This window comes from Heterodontus francisci, chromosome 3 (genome assembly GCF_036365525.1).
Source record: "Heterodontus francisci isolate sHetFra1 chromosome 3, sHetFra1.hap1, whole genome shotgun sequence".
NCBI lineage: Eukaryota > Metazoa > Chordata > Chondrichthyes > Heterodontiformes > Heterodontidae > Heterodontus > Heterodontus francisci.
In genome coordinates this window covers 140,938,644-140,965,201 of record NC_090373.1, presented here as the reverse complement: position 1 = coordinate 140,965,201, position 26,558 = coordinate 140,938,644, and the positions used below count along the sequence as shown (strand labels likewise).

Here is a 26,558-nt window from a genome sequence, read left to right as displayed (position 1 = left end):
TTCAAAGCTCACCACAACAGCTGGAGGAAATTTAAATTAAATTTAATTAAATCAATCTGGAATACAAAGTGATTCCTGACCACGCTGGCCAGTGCCGACATCATCAGGCTGCGCTGCGGTGCGCACATGCGCAGACGGTCTCCTGCTCTCTGCGCATGCGCTGCGTTCCAGCTTGCCAGGACCAGTTTGCGCAAGCGCTGGTGACGTCGTCTTCCTCGGGCAACGCGCCAGGTTGGCCTCTGCGCATGCGCTTCATGCAACGCCACCAGATATTCACGCATGCGTCAATCTTCCGACATTTACGCATGCGTCAAAGCTCCGGCGCGAGTTTTTGAAAGTGGAAGGAGGAGAGGTTTCGTTGGGCATTTTCTCGCATTTTTTCTCAATTATTTAGTCATTTTGGAGATTTGCTTCATTTTTATTAGACAGAGGAGATTGTTCCAAGGTAAGTTGCTCTGAAAACATTTCCATTGTCTGGGGCACCGCATGTGCTCCAGTCCCTGTTGTAAGTTGCTGTGTGCAGGCAGTACATGTGCTGCAGTCCAGCGAACAACCTTCCATCTAAACGGTCACTTTCGGTTTTGTAACGTTTCAATGGAGTGCATTCTGTATTTCTTATCTCATCTCATGTATCCCGTGTAGTCCCTTAATAGCCTTCCTGAACATATACCTGCCTGTTCAAAGCTCCACTTCCCCCACCTGCGGTACCCTGTCCTTGCTGTTCAGTTACACAGTCACCTGTCCTGCACCCATCCGAGCAGTGCACATGGACACACAGCCACCTGTTCCTGCACCCATCCGAGCAGTGCACATGGACACACAGCCACCTCATGCCGTGTCCAGTGGTAGCACAAATGTGAATGCTCTTGCTGCGTACACAACTGGTGAGGTGGGAATGCAGCCACACCATTCTCCATCCTCAGTGTTGCTTTAAGGCAAGGGTAGGCAAGAGTGAAAGAAATGGAAGGTGATGCTGATAGTAGTAGGCAGGATTAATTGGGAGCGTATGGGAAGGCACAGGAGTAGCATAACCACTAGCAGGGAACAGCTGGGCTAAATGGCCTGCTTTATGTTCATAGTCCAAAAGAAATGTGCTTCTTTTTCCAGCACCCTCACATCATTCATGTTTTCCCTGAGAGCAGCATTGAACCATCACGAGATAGGGGCAGTTACATCATCCTGACTCCTGCAGCTGAGGTGGGTACTAAGTGATTCATTGGCAGTGTTATCAGTACATGCCTATCCTGCAGAGCATAAAGCATGCGCAACAGTAATTTCATTGGAGGGAGGGAAGCTCTGACACTCCTGTTCTTTCCTTATTTCTTTTCATGTAAAACGTGCCCTTGAGAAAACAATCCTTGAGACTTAAGGACGGCATTCAAGCAAAGGAGGCAGTGCAGGAGAGGACGCAAGGATGTGATGATTCCTGCATCTGAGGTGGGTAATAAGTGCTTCATTGGCGACGTTATCAATTGGTGCCTTCACTGCAGAACTTAAAAAGGTGTGCACAACAGTAATTTCAGTGGATGGAGGAAGGCAAGCTCTGACTCTGATTTGCTTTATTTCTTTTCATGTCAAACATGCCGTCGAGAAAACAATCCTTGAGACTTAAGGTCAGCATTCAAGCAACGAAGGCAACTAGATCATGCTGCGGAGCTTGTCACGATGTGGAAAGGAACATTGCATTTATGGATGAATTGGGAATGCACATTGGGATGCGCTTGGGGAACATTCGCCAAGAATAGACTGAGCTCAGACTCTTGTGACTTTGCCTTCTTCACATGGACAATACAGTAGTGGAATAGAGAGCCAAGCGTTCATTCACCACAAGGCTCTCCAGGAACAATCTCTTTAGCTGTGCATAGCAGAGTCTGTCTGTCTGTCTCACGGGAATGCTGGACACAACACTCATGTATCCATGCACAGCAGTTCCTCGGATGCTTAATGAACTTAATAAAACTTCTCAATAATTAAAACCAAAATTGTTGAGGTTTTGTTTTGGATGCTATTTCCCCGACTTTGCAACTGCACTTCAGATATTCAACTGTGGTGGAGGGGTGGAGGTAGGGGGTTAGAGGGAGGGTTGGGTGAAGAGGGGGATAGAGGGTTGGGTGAAGAGGGGGATAGAGGGTTGGGTGAAGAGGGGGATAGAGGGGGAGGGGAAGAGGGAGAGGGAGGAGGGGTGGGGAGAGGGAACATGCAAAAGGCAGGGACCAGACAGTTGCAATGCCTGAAGTACTGTTGAGAAGTAGGGGAGAAAGCAACTGGATTGGGCATCCGCAGCTGGAGGGAATGGCTGAATGGAGAAGGCTGGAAGCGAGAGGCCGTAGAGAGCCGCGGGGAGCGAGCGGCCGAAGACCTTTGTGTTGCTGGGTGCAGAGACAGGCCGGTAAGTCTTTTGCTGTTGTGTTTATGGTGCATGCAGAGAAAAAGGCACTCCGCCTCCGCTCCGCTGCTCCCCCCACCACTCTCCCCCACCGCCGCCCTTCCCCCCCCCCCACCACTCTCTCCCCTCCCCCACTCTCTCCCCTCCCCCACTCTCTCCCCTCCCCCACTCTCTCCCCTCCCCCACTCTCTCCCCTCCCCCACTCTCTCCCCTCCCCCACTCTCTCCCCTCCCCCACTCTCTCCCCTCCCCCACTCTCTCTCCCCTCCCCCACTCTCTCTCCCCTCCCCCACTCTCTCTCCCCTCCCCCACTCTCTCTCCCCTCCCCCACTCTCTCTCCCCTCCCCCACTCTCTCTCCCCTCCCCCACTCTCTCTCCCCTCCCCCACTCTCTCTCCCCTCCCCCACTCTCTCTCCCCTCCCCCACTCTCTCTCCCCTCCCCCACTCTCTCTCCCCTCCCCCACTCTCTCTCCCCTCCCCCACTCTCTCTCCCCTCCCCCACTCTCTCTCCCCTCCCCCACTCTCTCTCCCCTCCCCCACTCTCTCTCCCCTCCCCCACTCTCTCTCCCCTCCCCCACTCTCTCTCCCCTCCCCCACTCTCTCTCCCCTCCCCCACTCTCTCTCCCCTCCCCCACTCTCTCTCCCCTCCCCCACTCTCTCTCCCCTCCCCCACTCTCTCTCCCCTCCCCCACTCTCTCTCCCCTCCCCCACTCTCTCTCCCCTCCCCCACTCTCTCTCCCCTCCCCCACTCTCTCTCCCCTCCCCCACTCTCTCTCCCCTCCCCCACCCTCTCCCCTCCCCCTCCCCCTCCCCTCTCCCCCCCTCCCCTCTCCCCCCCTCCCCTCTCCCCCCCTCCCCTCTCCCCTCCCCTCTCCCCTCTCCCCTCCCCTCTCCCCTCCCCTCTCCCCTCCCCTCTCCCCTCCCCTCTCCCCTCCCCCCTCCCCTCCCCCCTCCCCTCCCCCCTCCCCTCCCCCCTCCCCTCCCCCCTCCCCTCCCCCCTCCCCTCCCCCCTCCCCTCCCCCCTCCCCTCCCCCCTCCCCTCCCCCCTCCCCTCCCCCCTCCCCCCTCCCCCCTCCCCTCCCCCCTCCCCCCTCCCCTCTCCCCTCCCCCCTCCACTCCCCCTCCCCCTCTCCCCTCTCCCCTCTCCCCCGCCCCTCTCCCCCGCCCCTCTCCCCCGCCCCTCTCCCCCGCCCCTCTCCCCCGCCCCTCTCCCCCGCCCCTCTCCCCCCGCCCCTCTCCCCCGCCCCTCTCCCCCGCCCCTCTCCCCCGCCCCTCTCCCCCGCCCCTCTCCCCCGCCCCTCTCCCCCGCCCCTCTCCCCCTCCCCTCTCCCCTCTCCCCTCTCCCCTCTCCCCCTCTCCCCTCCCCCCTCTCCCCTCCCCCCTCTCCCCTCTCCCCTCTCCCCTCTCCCCCGCCCCTCTCCCCTCTCCCCTCTCCCCTCTCCCCCTCCCCTCTCCCCCTCTCCCCCTCTCCCCCTCTCCCCCTCTCCCCCTCTCCCCCTCTCCCCCTCCCTCCCTCTCCCCCTCCCTCCCTCCCTCCTTCCCTCCTTCCCTCCTTCCTTCCCTCCTTCCTTCCCTCCTTCCTTCCCTCCTTCCCTCCCTCCTTCCCTCCCTCTTTCCCTCCCTCTTTCCCTCCCTCTTTCCCTCCCTCTTTCCCTCCCTCTTTCCCTCCCTCTTTCCCTCCCTCTTTCCCTCCCTCTTTCCCTCCCTCTTTCCCTCCCTCCTTCCCTCCCTCCTTCCCTCCCTCCTTCCCTCCCTCCTTCCCTCCCTCCTTCCCTCCCTCCTTCCCTCCCTCCTTCCCTCCCTCCTTCCCTCCCTCCTTCCCTCCCTCCTTCCCTCCCTCCTTCCCTCCCTCCTTCCCTCCCTCCTTCCCTCCCTCTTTCCCTCCCTCCTTCCCTCCCTCCTTCCCTCCCTCCTTCCCTCCCTCCTTCCCTCCCTCCTTCCCTCCCTCCTTCCCTCCCTCCTTCCCTCCCTCCTTCCCTCCCTCCTTCCCTCCCTCCTTCCCTCCCTCTTTCCCTCCCTCCTTCCCTCCCTCTTTCCCTCCCTCTTTCCCTCCCTCTTTCCCTCCCTCTTTCCCTCCCTCTTTTCCCTCCCTCTTTCCCTCCCTCTTTTCCCTCCCTCTTTTCCCTCCCTGTTCTCCCTTTTTAAATACATGCTGTATTTGCGCATGTCAACAAATGCAGTCTCTGGAATAACAGATTAATAATAGATCATTAATGATGACCATGAAACTACTGGATTGTCATTAAAAACCCATCTAGTTCTCTAATCTTTTAGGGAAGAAAGTGTGCTGTTCTTATCTGATCTGGCCTACATGTGACCCCAGACCCTCAGCAATGTTATCTCTTAGCTGCCATCTGAAATGGCCTAGCAAGCTTCTCAGTTGTATCAAATCACTATAGAAAGGTTGAATAAGAATAAAACCAAACAGACCACCCAGCACTGACCTAAGCATCGGACATGTTGAAGGTACACCCTGCCGAGTCGCAGCAGTTGCACGGGAACCTGCAGTTTCCCTTCCAAGTCACACAACATCCTAACTTAGAAATATATTGCTGTTCCTTCATTGTCACTGGGTCAAAATCCTGAATGCCCTCCCAATAGCACTGTGGGTCTGTCTACACCGCATGGACTACAGTGGTTCAGGAAGGCAGTTCAGTGCCACCTTCTCGAGGACAATTAGGGATCAGCAATAAATGCTGGTCTTGCCACCAATGCCCACATTCTATGAATGAATATTTAAACAAAAAATTGCTCGGTATTGAACCACAACTTGTGTTTTCCCCAATTTTGATTCCCCAATTTGCCCACTTCCATTCCTGTTCTAAGTGCCAGCCTATATGGTTATGTCAACAGAACAACTCTAGATAAAGTCTGTTAACAAAGGGTGGAATGGCATACTTGGTTATTTTCCAAATCAAAGATCTGTTGGAATTCATTGAGCTTTGTATCCTGTGCAGGCACAGCCTATTTTCTCATATGAAGTAAAATAATTAATTCAGGTCATCCAATGTGTGCATTTGATTGTCAAACCCACCATTTTAAGGACAACTGTTGAGGTAAGGAATTTGTGCTACACTTATTGAAACAGCAGAAATTATGCTGTAGCTTTGGAGCAGTAGTGGTTAATATGGTCATGAATTACAAGTTACAATCAAAAACGTAATGAAGTTCCTCAGAAATGGCAAACCTGAATCTAACCAGGTAAGTGCAATAAACATTAAACGCAGAGCTTAACCAGGTAGATGCAATAAATGTTTATCCTTTTCAAAGTTAAAAGGTTTAAGAACCCAGTTACATTTTCAATTCAAGATGCCATTGGGTAAGGGGTAGGAAACTCAAAATTAAAAGCAACTAAAAGCAGTTATGCTTTTCATATAATGAATGACTTGGAAGGAATTAAAAGTACTATTCAGATTACTTGTAAATGAATCCTAAGACAGAAGAAAAAGTGACGCAAAGAAAATACAGTTTTGAAGTTAAACTGCTATATATTGCTTAATAATGGATGCTATTATAAAATATTATGCAAAGTTGATCTAAGTTGTTCGAGTAACTTCATTTTAGAATTGTTAGTGACCTTCAGTGATCAGATCATGGTTAAGGGTGCACTGGAGCTTGCTGACAATAAGCTGCAACCACTTGCCATTTGAAAACCAGTTGTGTTTTTCTTGTATATTTGCAAGTATTTTATAAACTGAAATCTGTTTGGAGCATGTCTTTCCAAAGGCTTTTTTGTGTTGTGAATTAATCTTGAAATTTACTACAACTAAGCTCCAAATTGATATAGTTACATGGTCATTGATTCCAGTAAAAACATTATGTAGTGGATCTCCTCATGCTGGAGTCACTGGTGAAAGACAGTGTAGCAGAAAGGTGTTTGTTTTTTGTGTACGCATTTCCTAAGCACTTTGGTGCTTCAGTACGATATAAACTGTTGAATCTGCCTAAATGGGTTTGCATACTGATTACAGATTAAGGCACTGGGTTTGTATAAACTGCATACACGTGCATGAAGAAATAATGCTGAGTTTCCATAGTTGTTTGATTGCTTGATCGTAATGCTCTCTTGCTACTAGGTATTATTAAACATGGAGGAGTGAAGCCCAACATTATTCCCTCGTACTCTGAGCTGTTCTATTATCTCCGCACGCCACAGTACAAAGACCTCTGTATACTGTGTGAAAAAGCAACACAGTGTTTCAAAGCTGCTGGCTTGGCAACAGGATGCCAGGTAATATTGCTTGATGATGACTGTATAAACTGAGAAATCACTTGCTGTTGGTGACATTGTACAAACATTGGCTCGGATTTTGCAGTCAGTGGTGCAGTGATGGCGTTTGCTGCTGACCTCTACGAACGCTGCCTGCAAAAATCTAAGGATCGCTGTAGCATGGATTTCACCTTTCCTGACGTTAATATCATTCTGGCAGCAGCTGTAGGGAATTTAATGTTAAGGCAGTGGCCCCACCCACTGGCTGAAAAGTCGAGGGAGAGCCTGCCTCTTCCAGGCCTGGAAACCACTGCTGTTTTGCGTGGCCCAGACTCTTAATTGGCCTCAGTCAGAACTTCTGAAGGTCCTGCCTCCAAAAGCTGCCGACCAATCAGAGGGCCAGCAGTGCCACCGGGAGTGGTGGCCACTGCTGGGACTGCACCCAGCAAGAAGAGGAACAATGGACGTTGCCCTTCAAAGAGGCAAGTGGCGGTTTGGCCTCATAAATGGCTAGGCCCTGGCGAGTGGGGGAATGGGTCAGAGAGCAGGGTGGAGGTGGGTAGTTTTAGCAGGGGTTGCCAATGCTGCTGTGTGGAGCCCTCCGTGGGGCACAGGCTGCCTGAATAGGGGCTCCCCCAGCCCGCAAAGAGGTCGCGAGGTATTATTGGGCGGCCTCCTCAGGTGCTGAAGTGCCCATCCGCTGCTGGTAAAATACCCGCGATAGTGGGAAGAGGCGCTCAGTTGGCAATTAATTGGCTGCTTAAGGGCCTCAATTGGCCTGAGGCAAGCAGGCAGTTAGTCATCACCCCTGCTACTGGTAAAATAGCAGCGGAGTCAGGTAAGCAATCGGCACGGCAGCCCCCAACTTCCATACCATTTTATGCCACTCCCACCACCTCGCCCTCTTTTTTCGGGGGGGGTTGGGGGGCATTAAATTCCGGCCAGGGTATCTCTGGAATCCAGAACAGTGATGTCATCAAACAGGCTAGGCAGCCTTTTCACATTGAAGAATTCTCATAGACAGCAAACCCGGAAGTAACGAGCAAGTTTTATCATTCACTTTTTATATTGCAGAAAGTGATATAAAGATGTGGTATGTTAGCTGGGATTAAAGTAGAAGCTAATATATACTTAAACTCTTATTTTAAAAATCTATGGAATTTCTAATCATACAATGGAGAAATCTGACATTCCACAAATATAAAATTAGTTTTTCAGAGCCAGGGAGGTTGTTCAACAGTAATATGACTTAGTATGCCGTTAAAAATGCAGTTACCTGGGTCAAAAAGCGTAGCATTTCCAAGGATTTTTACAGGGAGACCAATACAGTAAAAAGTGGAAGTTCATGCCAATTCAGTGATTTCTAATTGATTTCTGAATGTGAGGACTTCAACAGTGAACCCTGTGGAAGAGCAGCTGACAGCAAATTCTAGATTACTATATATCGTGTGCAGACGTCAGAACTTGCTGTCAGTTTCACCAAATAATGACAGCAAATACTGACAGTTTTGCTATTTGTTACGACCAGGTGAGAAAGGTGTCTTGGGGTCTGTTGCTATCTTCACCTGGTCTTCTTGTAATAGGGTTTTAATTTTAAACACAGTGTTTTGAGCTTCCCTTTTGTGAATCCTTTCCAATTATAAGACAAAGAAATGAGCATAAACAGGCTTTCTCAGGTTTAAAGCAGAAACGTGAAATTTATTAAACCTTAAACTTAAATTCTAATACGGTTAACGCCTACGGATATATGAAGCGCCCACGCTAGCATGCACACACAATACACACATGCAAATAGGGACAGAAAAGAGGAGAGGAAAATATAGTAGAGGGGTTTGAGGCAATATCAGAGTTCTTGTTTATTTTGCTTCGAGCTCACTTGATTGAAGGTAGCCTTGCTGTTCGTCGGGGCCAGTGTTCTTCTTAAACCTTGTTCTTTTCTCTCTTTGCGGTTCACGTGTTTTCACAAGATTCAGTTCCATGTGAAAGAGATGAATGCAGGCAGGACAGGAGAGGCGGTTCCGTTCCAATCGGGAGCACACGGCTTTCTCAGTTCAAATCTGAAACCTCCAACAGTCAACATTAGGGGTGATCTGATCGAAGGCGACAAGATATAAACAGGAAAAGACAGGCCTAAATAAAGATAAACTAGTTCCACTGGTTGGAGATTCTAAAACTAGGGGGCATAGTCTAAAAGTTAGGACCAGACTGTTCAGGAGAGATGTTAGAAAGCACTTCACACAAAGGGTGGTAGAGATTTGGAACTTCCACAAACGGCAGTCGAAGCTAGAACAATTAATTTTAAATCTGATAGATTTTTGTTAAGCAAGATATTAAGGGATATGGGCCAAAGGCAGGTATATGGAGTTAGGCCGCGGATCAGCCATGATCTCATTGAATGGCGGGACAGGCTCGAGGGGCTGAATGGCCTACTCCTGTTCCGATCTTCAATGTTCAATCAGTCATGTGACCAAAACTGGTCTGACCACTACTTCTGTGTATTGGGGAAGCAATGACTCGGTCTCCATTGTTCTAATGCTGTTAGTTACAATGCAAATGTCTTTCCAGTTGGGCTTGCAATTTTAAATTTTCATGTTGATGTGGCGAAATCGTGTGTGCCTCAGTCTTGGCAAGTGGGGGGTTTGCCTGACACTGTCAATACAACCACAAAATTTGGGTCATTAAATTGATAATTAGAAAGCAACTATTTTAGATGGCTTAAATATTTGAACTTGTAAATTTTATTTTTGTTTTGAATTACCAGGTACATTATGTTTCCCTGGCTATAATGATTTCAACAGGGAACTAGGTTGGAGTTCACAATGCAAAAGAATGGACCCAGCATCCAAAATTGAAATGATTTATGCATTCCTTGTTAATGGCTGTACTGGTTTTACTTCATCCTTCTATAAGGCACAGTGACTTCTCTTAGCCAGTCCCTCCAATTGCATTATCAGCTCTTAACAATGAACAGAAATCATGGTTGGGGAACTATAATATATCGTACGTATTTAAATGGCTTGTCAATTTTTGATGCCATTTTGTTTTTGTTACATTATCTAGGACTGGAGTACTCATGATATGGCCTATGGAAAGCACCAATATATTCCTTATTTCCTGAGTCAACAGGGGTTAATGTCTCATTCCCATTGTGTGTTCACCTTTCTTTCCCCCCCCCGCCCCACCCCATTCCCTGCAATCTACTGATTTAAGACTTTGCTCTTCCTCTTCCATCCTCCCCATCCCCTCCCCACCCTCTTGCCTACAGTTGCTGCTGAGTTTCTGTAAGATTAGTGTTTCCTTGAAGTAAAGCAGTAAATCATAAGTATTAAATCTTTTTTTAATTATTCATTCATGGGATGTGGACGTCACTGACCAGGCCAGCATTTATTGCCCATCCCTAATTGCCCTTGAGAAGGTGGTGGTGAGCTGCCTTCTTGAACCGCTGCAGTCCATTTGGGGCAGGTATACCCACAGTGCTGTTAGGAAGGGAGTTCCAGGATTCTGATGTTAGAAGTGGGAAAACCCCATGTAATGCAGATTTGAGTCAGAATCTCCATTTACCGTCAGATAATGTTTGTTAAAATAGTCTAAAATGGTAATATTTTTTAGTTTGAAGACTTTTCCCTTCCTTTTATTAACAGCAGGCAAGTAATTGCTGGGAATAATACATCTATTTGCATTAAATTCAGTTTTTAGGACATGCATCTCATTGTGAACTCCAGTAACTCTTACTTCTAAAGGTGACACTTTGGGCCTTGTCAATATGGTGTGTCTCACAGTGTGATATTATCAAAAGCTACTATTTTATATATCATTCTGTGAAAGCACAAAGCAAGTGCTTTCAGAAATAATTTTTGGCTGCCTTTTTTTTCCTTAGCGAAATTTCTAATGCTCTAAACAAGTTCTTTTAAATCCATAAGTTTATACTTTTTTTATTCGTTCGTGGGATGTGGGCGTCGCTGGCTAGGCCAGCATTTATTGCCCATCCCTAATTGCCCTTGAGAAGGTGGTGGTGAGCTGCCTTCTTGAACTGCTGCAGTACATGGTGGGGTAGGTACACCCGCAGTGCTGTTAGAAAGGGAGTTCCAGGATTTTGATCCAGTGACAGTGAAGGAGTGGCGATTATAGTTCCAAGGCAGGATGGTGTGTGGTTTGGAGGGGAACCTGCAGGTGGTTGTGTTCCCACACATCTGCCCTATTCCTTCTAGGATTCCATCACACTCCTGACTTGTATATGGTGGACAGGCATTGGGGAGGTGAGTTACTCACTGCAGAATTCCCAGCCTTTGACCTGCTCTTGTAGCCACAGCATTTATGCAGCTGGCCAAGTTCAGTTTCTGGTCATGGTAATGCCCGCAGGATGTTGATAGTGGGGGTTTCAACGATGGTAATGCCATTGAATGTCCAGGGGAGATGGTTAAATTCTCTCTTATCTGAGATGGTCGTTGCCTGCCACTTGTGTGGCGCAAATATTACTTGCCACTTATCGGCCCAAGCCTGAATGTTGCCCAGGTCTTGTTGCTTATGGACATGGACTGCTTCAGTATCTGAGGAGTCACGAACGGTGCTGAACATTGTGCAATCAGCAGTGAACATCCCCACTTCTGACCTTATGATGGAGGGAAGGCCATTGATGAAGCTGCTGAGGATGGTTGGGCCTAGGACACTACCCTGAGGAACATTTGCAGTGATGACCTGGGACTGAAATGATTGACCTTCAACAACCGCAACCGTCTTCCTTTGCGCTAGATATGACTCCAACCAGTGGATAGTTTTCCCTCTGATTCCCATTGACTTGAGTTTTGCTAGGGCTCCTTGATGGTACACTCTGTCAAATGCCGCCTTGATGTCAAGGGCAGTCACTCTCGCCTCACCTCCAGAGTTTAGCTCTTTTGTCTATGTTTGGGCCAAGGCTGTAGTGAGGTTAGGAGTTGAGTGGCCCTAGCGGAACCAAAACTGAGCGTCACTGAGCAGGTTATTGCTGTGCAAGTGCCGCTTGATAGCACTGTCGCGACACCTTCCATCACTTTGCTGAGATTGAGAGTAGACTGATGGGGTGGTAATTGGCCGGGTTGGATTTGTCGTGCTTTATGTGGGCAGGACATACCTGGACAATTTTCCACATTGCTGGTAGATGCCCATGTTGTAGCTGTACTGGAACAGTGTGGCTAGGGGGTGTGGGTAGTTCTGGAGCACAATTCTTCAGTGCTATTGTTGGAATGCTGTCAGGGCCCGTAGCCTTTGCAGTATCTGGTGCCTTCAGCTGTTTCTTGATAGTATGTGGAGTGAATCGGTTTGGCTGAAGACCGGCATCTGTGATGCTGGGGACATCAGCAAGAGGCTGCGATGGATCCATTTGGCACTTCTGGCTGAAGATGGATGCAGATGCTTCAGCCTTGTCTTTTGCACTGATGTGTTGGGTTGCCCCATCGTTGTGGATAGGGATATTTGTGGAGCCTCCTCCTCCTATTAGTTGTTTAATTGTCCACCACCATTCATGACTGGATGTGGCAGGACTGCAGAGCTTAGATCTGATCCAAAGAACGAAGAAAATTACAGCACAGGAACAGGCCCTTCGGCCCTCCAAGCCTACGCCGATCCAAATCCTCTATCTAAACCTGTCGCCTATTTTCTAAGGGTCTGTATCTCTTTACTTCCTGCCCATTCATGTATCTGTCTAGATACATCTTAAAAGACGCTATCGTGCCCGCGTCTACCACCTCCGCTGGCAATGCGTTCCAGGCACCCACCACCCTCTGCGTAAAGAACTTTCCACGCATATCCCCCCTAAACTTTTCCCCTTTCACTTTGAAATCGTGTCCCCTTGTAATTGAATCCCCCACTCTGGGGGAAAAAGCTTCTTGCTATCCACCCTGTCTATACCTCTCATGATTTTGTACACCTCTATCAGGTCCCCCCTCAACCTCCGTCTTTCTAATGAAAATAATCCTAATCTACTCAACCTCTCTTCATAGCTAGCGTCCTCCATACCAGGCAACATCCTGGTGAACCTCCTCTGCACCCTCTCCAAAGCATCCACATCCTTTTGGTAATGTGGCGACCAGAACTGCGCGCAGTATTCCAAATGTGGCCGAACCAAAGTCCTATACAACTGTAACATGACCTGCCAACTCTTGTACTCAATACCCCGTCCGATGAAGGAAAGCATGCCGTATGCCTTCTTGACCACTCTATTGACCTGCGTTGCCACCTTCAGGGAACAATGGACCTGAACACCTAAATCTCGCTGTACATCAATTTTCCCCAGGACTTTTCCATTTATTGTATAGTTGACTCTTGAATTGGATCTTCCAAAATGCATCACCTCGCATTTGCCCCTGATTGAACTCCATCTGCCATTTCTCTGCCCAACTCTCCAATCTATCTATATTCTGCTGTATTCTCTGACAGTCCCCTTCACTATCTGCTACTCCACCAATCTTAGTGTCGTCTGCAAACTTGCTAATCAGACCACCTATACTTTCCTCCAAATCATTTATGTAGATCACAAGCAGTGGTCCCAGCACGGATCCCTGTGGAACACCACTGGTCACACGTCTCCATTTTGAGAAACTCCCTTCCACTGCTACTGTCTGTCTCCTGTTGCCCAGCCAGTTCTTTATCCATCTAGCTAGTACACCTTGGACCCCAAGCGCCTTCACTTTCTCCATCAACCTACCATGGGGAACCTTATCAAACGCCTTACTGAAGTCCATGTATACGACATCTACAGCCCTTCCCTCATCAATCAACTTTGTCACTTCCTCAAAGAATTCTATTAAGTTGGTAAGACATGACCTTCCCTGCACAAAACCATGTTGCCTATCACTGATAAGCCCATTTTCTTCCAAATGGGAATAGATCCTATCCCTCAGTATCTTCTCCAGCAGCTTCCCGACCACTGACGTCAGGCTCACCGGTCTATAATTACCTGGATTATCCCTGCTACCCTTCTTAAACAAGGGGACATTAGCAATTCTCCAGTCCTCCGGGACCTCACCCGTGTTTAAGGATGCTGCAAAGATATCTGTTAAGGCCCCAGCTATTTCCTCTCTCGCTTCCCTCAGTAACCTGGGATAGATCCCATCCGGACCTGGGGACTTGTCCACCTTAATGCCTTTTAGAATACCCAACACTTCCTCCCTCCTTATGCCGACTTGACCGAGAGTAATCAAACATCTGTCCCTAACCTCAACATCCGTCATGTCCCTCTCCTCGGTGAATACCGATGCAAAGTACTCGTTTAGAATCTCACCTATTTTCTCTGACTCCACGCATAACTTTCCTCCTTTGTCCTTGAGTGGGCCAATCCTTTCTTTCTCTAGTTACCCTCTTGCTCCTCATATATGAATAAAAGGCTTTGGGATTTTCCTTAACCCTGTTTGCTAAAGATATTTCATGACCCCTTTTAGCCCTCTTAATTCCTCGTTTCAGATTGCGCCTACAATCCCGATATTCTTTCAAAGCTTCGTCTTTCTTCAGCCGCCTAGACCTTATGTATGCTTCCTTTTTCCTCTTAGCTAGTCTCACAATTTCACCTGTCATCCATGATTCCCTAATCTTGCCATTTCTACCCCTCATTTTCACAGGAACATGTCTCTCCTGCACGCTAATCAACCTCTCTTTAAAAGCCTCCCACATATCAAATGTGGATTTACCTTCAAACAGTTGCTCCCAATCTACATTACCCAGCTCCTGCCAAATTTTGGTATAGTTGGCCTTCCCCCAATTTAGCACTCTTCCTTTAGGACCACTCTCGTCTTTGTCCATGAGTACTCTAAAACTTACGGAATTGTGATCACTATTCCCAAAGTAGTCCCCTACTGAAATTTCAACCACCTGGCCCGGCTCATTCCCCAACACCAGGTCCAGTATGGCCCCTTCCAGAGTTGGACTATTTACATACTGCTCTAGAAAACCCTCCTGGATGCTCCTTACAAATTCTGCTCCATCTAGACCTCTAACACTAAGTGAATCCCAGTCAATGTTGGGAAAATTAAAATCTCCTATCACCATCACCCTGTTGCTCCTACATCTTTCCATAATCTGTTTACATATTTGTACCTCTATCTCACGCTCGCTGTTGGGAGGCCTGTAGTACAGCCCCAACATTGTTACCGCACCCTTCCTATTTCTGAGTTCTGCCCATAGTGCCTCACAGCTCGAGTCCTCCATAGTGCCTTCCTTCAGCACAGCTGTGATATCCTCTTTGACCAGTAATGCAACTCCTCCACCCCTTTTACCTCCCTCTCTATCCCGCGTGAAGCATCGGTATCCTGGGATATTTAGTTGCCAATCATGCCCTTCCCTTAACCAAGTCTCAGTAATAGCAATAACATCATACTCCCAGGTACTAGTCCAAGCCCTAAGTTCATCTGCCTTACCTGCATTAAAACAAATACACCTCAGACCACCAGTCCCTTTGCTTTCATCATCTGCTCCCTGCCTACTCTTTCCCTTAGTCACGCTGACTTCATTATCTAGTTCCTTGTAGGCTTTAGTTACTACCTCCTTACTCTCCACTGACCTCATTTGGTTCCCATCCCCCTGCCACATTAGTTTAAACCCTCCCCAACAGCGTTAGCAAAAGCACCCCCAAGGACATTGGTTTCAGTCCAGCCCTGGTGTAGACCATCCAATTTGTAATAGTCCCACCTCCCCCAGAACCGGTCCCAATGTCCCAAAAATCTGAACCCCTCCCTCCTGCACCATCTCTCAAGCCACGCATTCATCCTGACTATTCTTTCATTTCTACTCTGACTATCACGTGGCACTGGTAGCAATCCTGAGATTACTACCTCTGAGGTCCTACTTTTTAACTTGGCTCCTAACTCCCTAAATTCTGCTTGTAGGACCTCATCCAGTTTTTTACCTATATCATTGGTGCCTATCTGCACAACGACAACTGACTGTTCACCCTCCCCCTTCAGAATGTTCTGCAACCGATCTGAGACATCCCTGACCCGTGCACCTGGGAGGCAACATACCATTCGGGAGTCTCGTTTTCGACCACAGAACCGCCTATCTACTCCCTTACAATGGAATCCCCTATGACTATAGCCCTTCCACTCTTTTTCCCGCCCTTCTGAACAGCAGAGCCAGCCACGGTGCCATGAACCTGGCTACTGCTGCCTTGCCCTGGTGAGCCATCTCCCTCAACAGTATCCAAAACTGTATACCTGTTTTGGAGGGAGATGACCTCGGGACACCTGCGCTGCCTTCCTGCTCTTTCTCTGCCTTTTGGTCACCCATTCCCTTTCTCCCTCAGCAATCCTAATCTGCGGTGTGACCAATTCGCTAAACGTGCTATCCACTACCTCCTCAGCATCGCGGATGCTCCAAAGTGAGTCCATCCGCAGCTCCAGAGCCGTCATGCGGTCTAACAAGAGCTGCAGCTGGACACACTTCCTGCACGTGAAGGAGTCAGGGACATCAGCCACATTCCTGAGCTCCCACATTGAGCAAGAGGAGCATGTCACGGGTCTGAGATCTCCTGCCATTTTTAATCTTAAGCTTAAACTTAGTTAAATGAAAAAGGAACGAAAAGTTTTTCACCAATCACACGATAAAAAAAAAAGAAGTAGAAGAAGCCTTACCTTATCTACACACCACCGAGTCCTTTTTTTTTGGTTAGGGGTGGAGGGCGGGTGGGAGACACTACAGGTGTAGTGTCTCAGGTTCAGAAACGGCCCAAATATATAGGGTTTTACTTACCCAGCAGCCCCCTGGTCTCCGCCAAAAACAAAAAGAAATTGGTTATGGGATCGCTTAGCCATGTGTATCCCATGCTGCTTCTGCTGTTTGGCATGCAAGTAGTCCTGGGTTGTAGCTTCACCAGGCTGACACCTCATTTTTAGGTATGCTTGGTGCTGCTCCTAGCATGCCCTCCTGCACACTTCGCCCCAGATTGATGGTAATGGTAGAGTGGGGGATATGCCGGGCCTTGAGGTTACAGATTGTGGTTGAATACAATTCTGCTGCTGATGGCCCAAAGTGTCTCATGGATGCCCAGTTTTGAGGAGTTAGATCTGTTCGAAATCTATCTCATTTAGCACAGTGGGAGTGCCACACAAGACGATGGTGAGTATACTCAATGTGAAGACGGAACTTCGTTTCCACAAGGACTGTGTGGTGGTCACTCCTACCAATACTGTCATAGTAAGATGCATCTGCAACATGTAGATCGGTGAGGACGAGGTCAAGTAGGATTTCCTTTTTGGTTCCCTCACCACCTGCTGCAGACCCAGTCGAGCAGGTATGTCCTTTAGGACTGGCCAGCTCGGTCAGTAGAACAAAGAAAATTACAGCACAGGAACAGGCCCTTCGGCCCTCAAGGCCTGCGCCGATCTAGATTCTCTATCTAAACATGTCGCCTATTTTCTAAGGGTCTGTATCTCTTTTCTTCCTGCCCATTCATGTATCTGTCTAGATACATCTTAAAAGACGCCATCGTGCCCGCATCTACCACCTCCGCTGGCAACGCGTTCCAGGCACCCACCACCCTCTGCGTAAAGAACTTTCCACGCATATCCCCCCTAAACTTTTCCCCTTTCACTTTGAACTCGTGTCCTCTAGTAATTGAATCCCCCACTCTGGGGAAAAAGCCTGTTGCTATCCACCCTGTCTATACCTCTCATGATTTTGTACACCTCAATCAGGTCCCCCCTCAACCTCCGTCTTTCTAATGAAAATAATCCTAATCTACTCAACCTCTCTTCATAGCTAGCGCCCTCCGTACCAGGCAACATCCTGGTGAACCTCCTCTGCACCCTCTCCAAAGCATCCACATCCTTTTGGTAATGTGGCGACCAGAACTGCACGCAGTATTCCAAATGTGGCCGAACCAAAGTCCTATACAACTGTAACATGACCTGCCAACTCTTGTACTCAATACCCCGTCCGATGAAGGAAAGCATGCCGTATGCCTTCTTGACCACTCTATTGACCTGCGTTGCCACCTTCAGGGAACAATGGACCTGAACACCCAAATCTCTCTGGACATCAATTTTCCCCAGGACTTTTCCATTTACTGTATAGTTCACTCTTGAATTGGATCTTCCAAAATGCATCACCTCGCATTTGCCCTGATTGAACTCCATCTGCCATTTCTCTGCCCAACTCTCCAATCTATCTATATTCTGCTGTATTCTCTGACAGTCCCCTTCACTATCTGCTACTCCACCAATCTTAGTGTCGTCTGCAAACTTGCTAATCAGTCCACCTATACTTTCCTCCAAATCATTAATGTATATCACAAACAGTGGTCCCAGCACGGATCCCTGTGGAACACCACTGGTCACACGTCTCCATTTTGAGAAACTCCCTTCTACTGCTACTCTCTGTTTCCTGTTGCCCAGCCAGTTCTTTATCCATCTATCTAGTACACCTTGGACCCCATGCACCTTCACTATCAGCCTGCCATGGGGAACCTTATCAAACGCCTTACTGAAGTCCATGTATATGACATCGACAGCCCTTCCCTCATCAATCAACTTTGTCACTTCCTCAAAGAATTCTATTAAGTTGGTAAGACATGACCTTCCCTGCACAAAACCATGTTGCCTATCACTGATAAGCCCATTTTCTTCCAGATGGGAATAGATCCTATCCCTCAGTATCTTCTCCAGCAGCTTCCCTACCACTGACGTCAGGCTCACCGGTCTATAATTACCTGGATTATCCCTGCTACCCTTCTTAAACAAGGGGACATTAGCAATTCTCCAGTCCTCCGGGACCTCACCCGTGTTTAAGGATGCTGCAAAGATATCTGTTAAGGCCCCAGCTATTTCCTCTCTCGCTTCCCTCAGTAACCTGGGATAGATCCCATCCGGACCTGGGGACTTGTCCACCTTAATGCCCTTTAGAATACCCAACACTTCCTCCCTCCTTATGCCGACTTGACCTAGAGTAATCAAACATCTGTTCCTAACCTCAACATCCGTCATGTCCCTCTCCTCGGTGAATACCGATGCAAAGTACTCGTTTAGAATCTCACCCATTTTCTCTGAGTCCAAGCATAACATTCCTCCTTTGTCCTTTAGTGGGCCAATCCTTTCTCTAGTTACCCTCTTTCTCCTTATGTATGAATAAAAGGCTTTGGGATTTTCTTTAACCCTGTTTGCTAAAGATATTTCATGACCCCTTTTAGCCCTCTTAATTCCTCGTTTCAGATTGGTCCTACTTTCCCGATATTCTTTCAAAGCTTCGTCTTTCATCAGCCGCCTAGACCTTGTGTATGCTTCCTTTTTCCTCTTAGCTAGTCTCACAATTTCACCTGTCATCCATGGTTCCCTAATCTTGCCATTTCTATCCCTCATTTTCACAGGAACATGTCTCTCCTGCACGCTAATCAACCTCTCTTTAAAAGCCTCCCACATATCACATGTGGATTTACCTTCAAACAGCTGCTCCCAATCTACATTCCCCAGCTCCTGCCGAATTTTGGTATAGTTGGCCTTCCCCCAATTTAGCACTCTTCCTTTAGGACCACTCTCGTCTTTGTCCATGAGTATTTTAAAGCTTACGGAATTGTGATCACTATTCCCAAAGTAGTCCCCTACTGAAACTTCAAACACCTGGCCGGGCTCATTCCCCAACACCAGGTCCAGTATGGCCCCTTCCCGAGTTGGACTATTTACATACTGCTCTAGAAAACCCTCCTGGATGCTCCTTACAAATTCTGCTCCATCTAGACCTCTAACACTAAGTGAATCCCAGTCAATGTTGGAAAAATTAAAATCTCCTATCACCACCACCCTGTTGCTCCTACATCTTTCCATAATCTGTTTACATATTTGTACCTCTATCTCACGCTCGCTGTTGGAAGGCCTGTAGTACAGCCCCAACATTGTTACCGCACCCTTCCTATTTCTGAGTTCTGTCCATATTGCCTCACTGCTCGAGTCCTCCATAGTGCCCTCCTTCAGCACAGCTGTGATATCCTCTTTGACCAGTAATGCAACTCCTCCACCCCTTTTACCTGCCTCTCTATCCCGCCTGAAGCATCGATATCCTGGGATATTTAGTTGCCAATCATGCCCTTCCCTTAACCAAGTCTCAGTAATAGCAATAGCAATAGTAGTAGTGGTGCTACTGAGCCACTGTTGGCGATGGACATTGAAGTTCCCCACCCAGAGTACATTTTGTGCCCTTGCTACCCTCTGTGCTTCTTCCAGTTGGTGTTCAACTTGGAGAAGCACTGATTCATCAGCTGAGGTGGGTGGTAGGTGGTGATCAGCAGGAGGTTTCCTTGACCATGTTTGACCTGGTGCCATGAGACTTCATAGGGTCCAGAGTCAATGTTGAGGACTCCCAGGGCAACTCCTTCCCAACTGTGCTACCACCTTTTGCTCAGTGTGTCCTGCTGGTGGGACGGGACATACCCAGGGATGGTGATGGTGGTGTCTGGGACATTGTAAGGAATGATTTTGTGAGTGACTGTCAGGCTGTTGCTTGACTAGTCTATTGGACAACTCTCCCAATTTTGGCACAGGCCGCCAGATGTTAGTAAGGAGGACTTTGCAGGGTCGACAGGACTGTGTTTGCTGTTGTCGTTTCCAGTGCCTAGGTCTATGCTAGGTGTTCCGTCAGGTTTCATTCCTTTTCTTAGACTTTGTAGTGGTTTTGATATAACTGAGTGGCTTGCTAGGCCATTTCAGAGGGCATTTAAGAGTCAACCACATATATCCACTAATGTCCTATGCCGTAAATTGTACTTTGAAATGCTCAGCCTCATCAAAAGTCTGGGCATCGGAGTAATGCTATTACTCAAAGTTGTGATTGTGAGCTAACTTTGGAATGTCTTCACTGAGTTTCTGCAGGGTACACGAGTTCCATCGGTCCCCTTCAGTCAGCTATACTGATGGAAAATCTTTCTTTAGTTTCTAGCACTTAGTAGATTTTCTTCAAAGAGTAAGAGTACAAATATCAAAAGCTTTGAAGTAAAATTTGTTTTTTTTTCCAAAAGAGAATCTGTTGGTTGAGAATAAGGGAAAAATGACTGTTCATGCATCTGTTATAGCTTTTTTATTTTATTTTCAACTTTAGTGCATTTAGCTGGTAAGGAGTAAGAGATCGAAAATAAAAAGAGAAATTTTGTTAACTATAGGGTTCAAGTTTAAAAATCTGTTGAATATTTAAAGTCAACTAATTATTCAGTTGCATTTTGTTTATAGTTGCCAAAGGTAATTGCTGACTCTCGCATGATAAGATTGAGGGTGGGGAGGAGTTGGAGGGAGAGGTAGGTGATGGAATAGAGAACACAATGGTAGCAAGGGAAAGCCTGAGGTGAGGGAAGAGGGGCACAGGAAGGGGAGCCACTGTGGGCCACATTTTCTTCATGATGCCCATGTCAGATGCAAACAGCAACACACTTTGCTTTATCACTCACTATTGGGAAAGGACAGAGAAAAGGCGAAGCTGAAGAATATTGAGAACCAAAGGGAGTTGAGGGTAAAGAAGCAGAGGAGAAGCAAATGAGACAGATAGATGCAGCAGAGGAGAAGAAAAGTATCTGAAACATCAAACAGTATACTGTGACCATGCTGCATATTCTTTGGCTTGCCATGAGCATAACCAGCTCAAGTAGTTAGAGCTAAAAAGCCTGTTAATTTAATGCTGTTGAAGTCACTTTTAAATACTAGTTGATTTTCCATGGTATTTTCTTGGGCAAACCTACTTAATGTAATTTTCAAGAGTGATTATTATTCATAGAATCATAGAACGTTTAAGGCACAGAAAGAGGCCACTTGGCCCATCGGGTCTGTGCCAGCTGAAAAACGATCCACCTATTATAATTCCATCTTCCAGCATTTGGTCTGTAACCCTGCAGATTACTTTATTTGAGGTGCCTATCCAAACTCCTTTTGAATGAGTTGAGGGTCTCTGCCTCAACTACCCTTTCAAGCAATGAGTTCCAGACCCCCACCACACTCTGGGTGAAAAAGTTTTTCCTCATCTCCCCTTTGATTTTTCTACCAGTCACTTTACGTCTGTGTCCCCTCGTCACTGACCTCTCTGCTAAGGTAAATAGACCCTTCATCTCACTCTATGCAGGCCCCTCAAATTTTGCACATTTCAATCATATCTCCCTGAGCCTTCTCTGTTCCAAGGAGAACAACCCTAACCTATCCAATCTTTCCTCATAACTGCATTTTTCCAGTCCTGGTAACCTCCTCAGAAATCTCCTCTGTACCCTCTCTAGCGAAATTATATCCTTTCTGTAATGAGGTGACCAGAACTGCACACAGTACTCGAGTTGTGTCCAGCATAACCTCCCTGCTCTTGTATACTATACCTCGGCTAATAAAGGAAAGGATTCCATATGCCGCCTTAACCACCTTATCGACCTGTCCTGCTACCTTCAGGGATCTGTGGACATTCACTCCAAGGTCCCTCACTTCCCCTCACTTCTCAGTATTTTCCCATTAATCGTGTATTCCTTTGTCTTGTTTGACTTCCCCAAATGCATCACCTCACATTTCTCCAAGTTGAATTCCATTTTCCACTTTTCTGCCCATCTGACCAGACCATCAATATCTTCCTACAGCTGTCCTCCTTGCTATCTCCCACATGGCCAATCTTTGTTTTGTCTGCAGACTTATTGATCATGCCCCCTACATTTACATCCAAATCGTTAATATATACCACAAAAAGCAGGGGACCCAGTACTGAGCCCTTCAGAACGCCACTGGAAACAGCCCTCCCGTCGCTAAAACAGCCATGAACAATTATCCTTTGTTTCCTGCCACTGAGCCAATTTTGTATCCACCTTGCTGCATTTCTTTGGATCCCATGGGATTTTATTTTTTTAAACCGTCGGCCATATGGGACTTTGTCAAAAGCCTTGCTAAAATCCATGTAGACAGCATCAACTGCACTACCCTCATCTATCTTTCTTCAAAAGATTCGATCAAGTTGGTCAAACAAGATCTTCCCTTAACAAATCCATGCTGACTGTCCTTGATTAACCTGTGCCTTTCTAAGTGACAATTTATCCTGTCTCTCAGAATAGATTCCAATAATTTGCCCACTTCTGAGGTTAGACTGACTGGCCTGTAATTATTTGGTCTATCCCTCGCTCCCTTTTTAGACATAGGTACAATGTTAGCAGTTCTCCAATCCTCCGGCACCACATCTGTATCCAGTGAGGACTGGAAAATGATGGTCAGACCCTCTACTATTTCCTCTCTTGCTTCTTTTAACAGCCGAGGATACATTTCATCTGGCCCTGGTAATTTATCAACTTCCGAGGATGCTAATCCCATTAATACTTACTCCCTCCCTATGTTTATCACATCTAATACTTCACACTCTTCCTCCTTAACTACAATATCTGTATCGTCCCCCTCTTTTGTGAAGACAAACGCAAAGTATTCATTAAGAACCATACCAATAACTACCGCCCTGCACATAGGTTTCCTTTTTGGTCTTTTATGGGCCCTACTCTTTCCTTAGTTATCCTCTTACTCTTAATGTATTGATAAAACATCTTTGGGTTCACCTTTATTTTGCTTACCAATATTCTTTCATGCCCTCTCTTTGCTTTCCTAATTTCCTTTTTGATTTCACCTCTCGGCTCTCAGTGTTGGGCATAAGCTTTCCATATTTGCCTTATCTTGCCTTGTAGGCTCTTGACATCCATGGAGCTCTAGATTTGGCCGTCCCACCTTTTATCTTTGTGGGAACATGTTTACTCTGAACCCCTTGAATCTCCCCTTTTAATGCTCTCCCACTGCCACCCCTTCCACATGCCCATCTTCATTTCCTAAAACTAAGTCTAAAATTGCACCCTCTCTTGTTGGACTTGCTACATACCGGGCAAAAATGTTCTCCTGAATGCACCTCAGGAATTCTGCTCCCTCAATTCCTTTCACACTAAAACTTTCCCAGTTAATATTGGGGTAGTTAAAATCCCCTACTATTACTGCCCTGTTGTTCTTGCACTTGCCAGAGATTTGCTGACATATCTGCTCTTCTATCTCCCTCTGATGGTTTGGGGGTCTATAGTACATTCACAGCAGTGTGATTGCCCTTTTTTGTTCCTTAGCTCAATCTATATGGCCTTATTTGAAGAACTTTCCAACAAGTGGAAGCCGGTACGATAGCAACGTTTAAGAGGCATCTTGACAAATCCATGAATAGGATGGGAATAGAGGGAGACAGACCCCAGAAGTACAGAAGGTTTTAGTTTAGACAGGCATCATGATCGGCGCAGGCTTGGAGGGCTGAATGGCCTGTTCCTGTGCTGTACGGTTCTTTGTTCTTTATATCATCCCTCCTCACAGTTGTAATAGTTTCCTTGACCAAAATTGCCACTCCCCTCCTTTCTTATCCCCCTCCCTATCATGTCTGAAGGCCTGTAACCAGCAACATTGAGCTGCCATTTCTGTCCCTCCTTAAACCATATTTCTATAATAGCTATGATAATATACTGTCACTTGTCGATCTGTGCCCTTAGCTCATCTGCTTTATTTGCTATACTCGCATTGAAATAGAAAACCTTGAGCACTGCCAAACTTTTTTTCAAATTTTCTAACCCTCGTTTTCTCTGTCTTCCCGATATATCCATTAATTTCCTGCCTTCCATTTTCATTTCTGATTTTGTCCCAACTGAGTCTACCCTCAGCTCCCCATTCCCCTGTCAAACTAGTTTAAACCCTCCCCAACAGCACCAGCAGAACGTCCTGCAAGAAACTCAGTCCCGGCTCTGTTCAGGTGCAGCCCATTCGGCCTGTGCAGGTCCCATCTCCCCCAGAGCCGGTCCCAATGTCCTAAGAATCTGAAGTTCACCCTCCTGGCACCATCTTTTCAGCCACACATTCATCTGTCTTATCTCTATTTCTATTCTCACCTCCCCCCCCCCCCCCCCAGTGCAGCTGAGCCACCCATGGTGCCATGGCTTTCGTTCTGGCTGCACTCCCCAGGTGAAGCATCACTTTCCTCTGTATTCAGAAGTGAATACCTGTTGGAGAGTGAGATGCACTCACTAACTGCCTGATTCTTTTTTGACTGCCTGGTGGTCACCCAGTCCCCCTCTCCCTGTACACTCTTAAGCTGTGGGGTGACCACATCTATAAACGTGCTATCTACTTGGCTCTCATCCTCATGAATGCACCGCAGTGTCGCCAGCTGCCGCTCAAGTTCCAAAACCTGGAGCTCAAGCTGCTTCAATTAACGACACTTCCTGAACAAATGGTTGTCTAGGATACGGGAAGCACCCTGGAGCTCCCAAAAAGCACAGGAGGTGCACTCTAGAGGTTGAAGCAACCCAGCCATACCTTTATTTATTTATTTGACCCTTTGCTACTTGTCATGTAGCCCCCCAACCTGCCAAGAATGAGGCACATTAATTTCACCAATTGGAAATTAAATTTCAAATTGTTGCTGGGCAGAAGAGAAGGCCTGTGACCAGGGGTTGCTGGGCCCCTGGCTGGAAAGACATTTTTTCATATTAACTACTTGGAGCAAAGGAGCTATCCCATGCTCCAATACAATCCACAAACAGACATGGTCAAACCAGTTAGTCACATGACTAACCTGCTTGGCAGCCTGGGTTTTTTTTCTGAATTGTAGAGTTTGAATCTGCAGAAAGCGGAATGCTCCTGGATTGAAGCAGACCTCCTCTGTCTCATGACTGCCCCCATCTGTTTCTCTCAGAACTCCAAAACCCACTGAAGACACATGAACCCCAAGAGAGAAAAGTCTCCTACAGTGAACAAGGTTTAAGGAGAATAGTGGCCCCAATGAAAAGCAAGATCTACCTACAATCAAGGACTTTACACTGAGCTCGAAGAATCTTAACAAAACTCTTCAGATATTGCCTCAAACCTTTCCAATTTATTTTTCCTCTACTCTTTTCTGTCTCTATTTGCGTGTCTGTTTCGCGTATGCATGCTGAACAAGGATTCACCAAGGAGGAGCTAAAAACACTGTTTAAATATAAAACCCTGTTACAGTAACACCAGGTGAAGGCTGAAAGGGAACCTGAGACCCCCCTCACCTGGTCGTAACATACTGCTAAGATAAAAACCTTATCAATACTACAACAGCTTAAAATTGTTGATAAAACCTTACTAGTACTGAGAATTCCTACTAAAAATCAATACAGTGCACTAGTTAAAATAAACCTTACTCAAAATAAATTCCAAGCTACTCACTTGTTCCTTATTAAGCTATTTACATACGCACCCTGACAGTATTGTACCACCCAAGCTATTTACTGATACTCCGTAACAGCAGTTTCTCACCAACCAATCACCTTGCAGCTTTCCATGTCACTATTCACTTTGTTTTCAAACTTTGGCGTGCCTGGACTCCTCTCCACACCTCTCCCGGAAGGTAAGTGCTCTAGGTCGCGATCCTCGGGCTGTAATTATCAGTTCCCCGCTCCGTGTTCTTCCCGCAGGTCCGCTCCTCTCCTCTCCTGCAAGGTAAGTGTATGGAGCATACATGAAGCCGGGATGGAGGAAATGATTAAGTTGCAGGAACAGTGGGAGCTATGGAATTGAGGGCGCAAGAGTATATGGAGGATGAACAGACATTCCAAATGTTCCTGGAATAGCATTTGTAAAAGAGAGAAACTGAATTGAGCAAGCCTTGGAAATTGGGAGAATATGCTTGGAAGCAGAAGGCAGCCAGGTTGGGGTTGGAGGAAGCAGAAAGTCTGAAACATGGCTCTCCATCCTTTCTTGATTTTGGTATGACAGTTAGATTGACGGGCGTTCTTGACTTCTGTATAAATAGATGTATGATAAATATAATTATAACACTGCAGGCAGATATTGTTAACTTGGAATCGGTTAGAAATGCATCATAGGTAGTTATTTGATGGTGCACTCTTCTGCTAAATGTGGTAAAGATTTTCTCGCCTATTCTGAGTGATTGTGCCCGTGCTTGGTGGCCTTAAAGCCAAGCTTGACCTTGTCCACATACATCAGGAGTCAGTAGATGGCAATTAGGAGAG

The 26,558-nt window shown here is 47.1% G+C and overlaps 1 protein-coding gene across 2 annotated transcripts in view; it reads left to right on the top strand.

Moving 5' to 3' along the window:
* The window catches only part of LOC137362009 (xaa-Arg dipeptidase-like), a 69,994-nt gene that overhangs the window by 21,997 nt on the left and 21,439 nt on the right, over positions 1–26,558 (top strand). For both annotated transcript variants that reach the window (XM_068026596.1, XM_068026604.1), the window contains exon 4: positions 6,462–6,616. In XM_068026596.1, the coding sequence (XP_067882697.1) occupies positions 6,462–6,616 (155 nt within the window). The remainder of the gene's footprint in view (positions 1–6,461; positions 6,617–26,558) is intronic.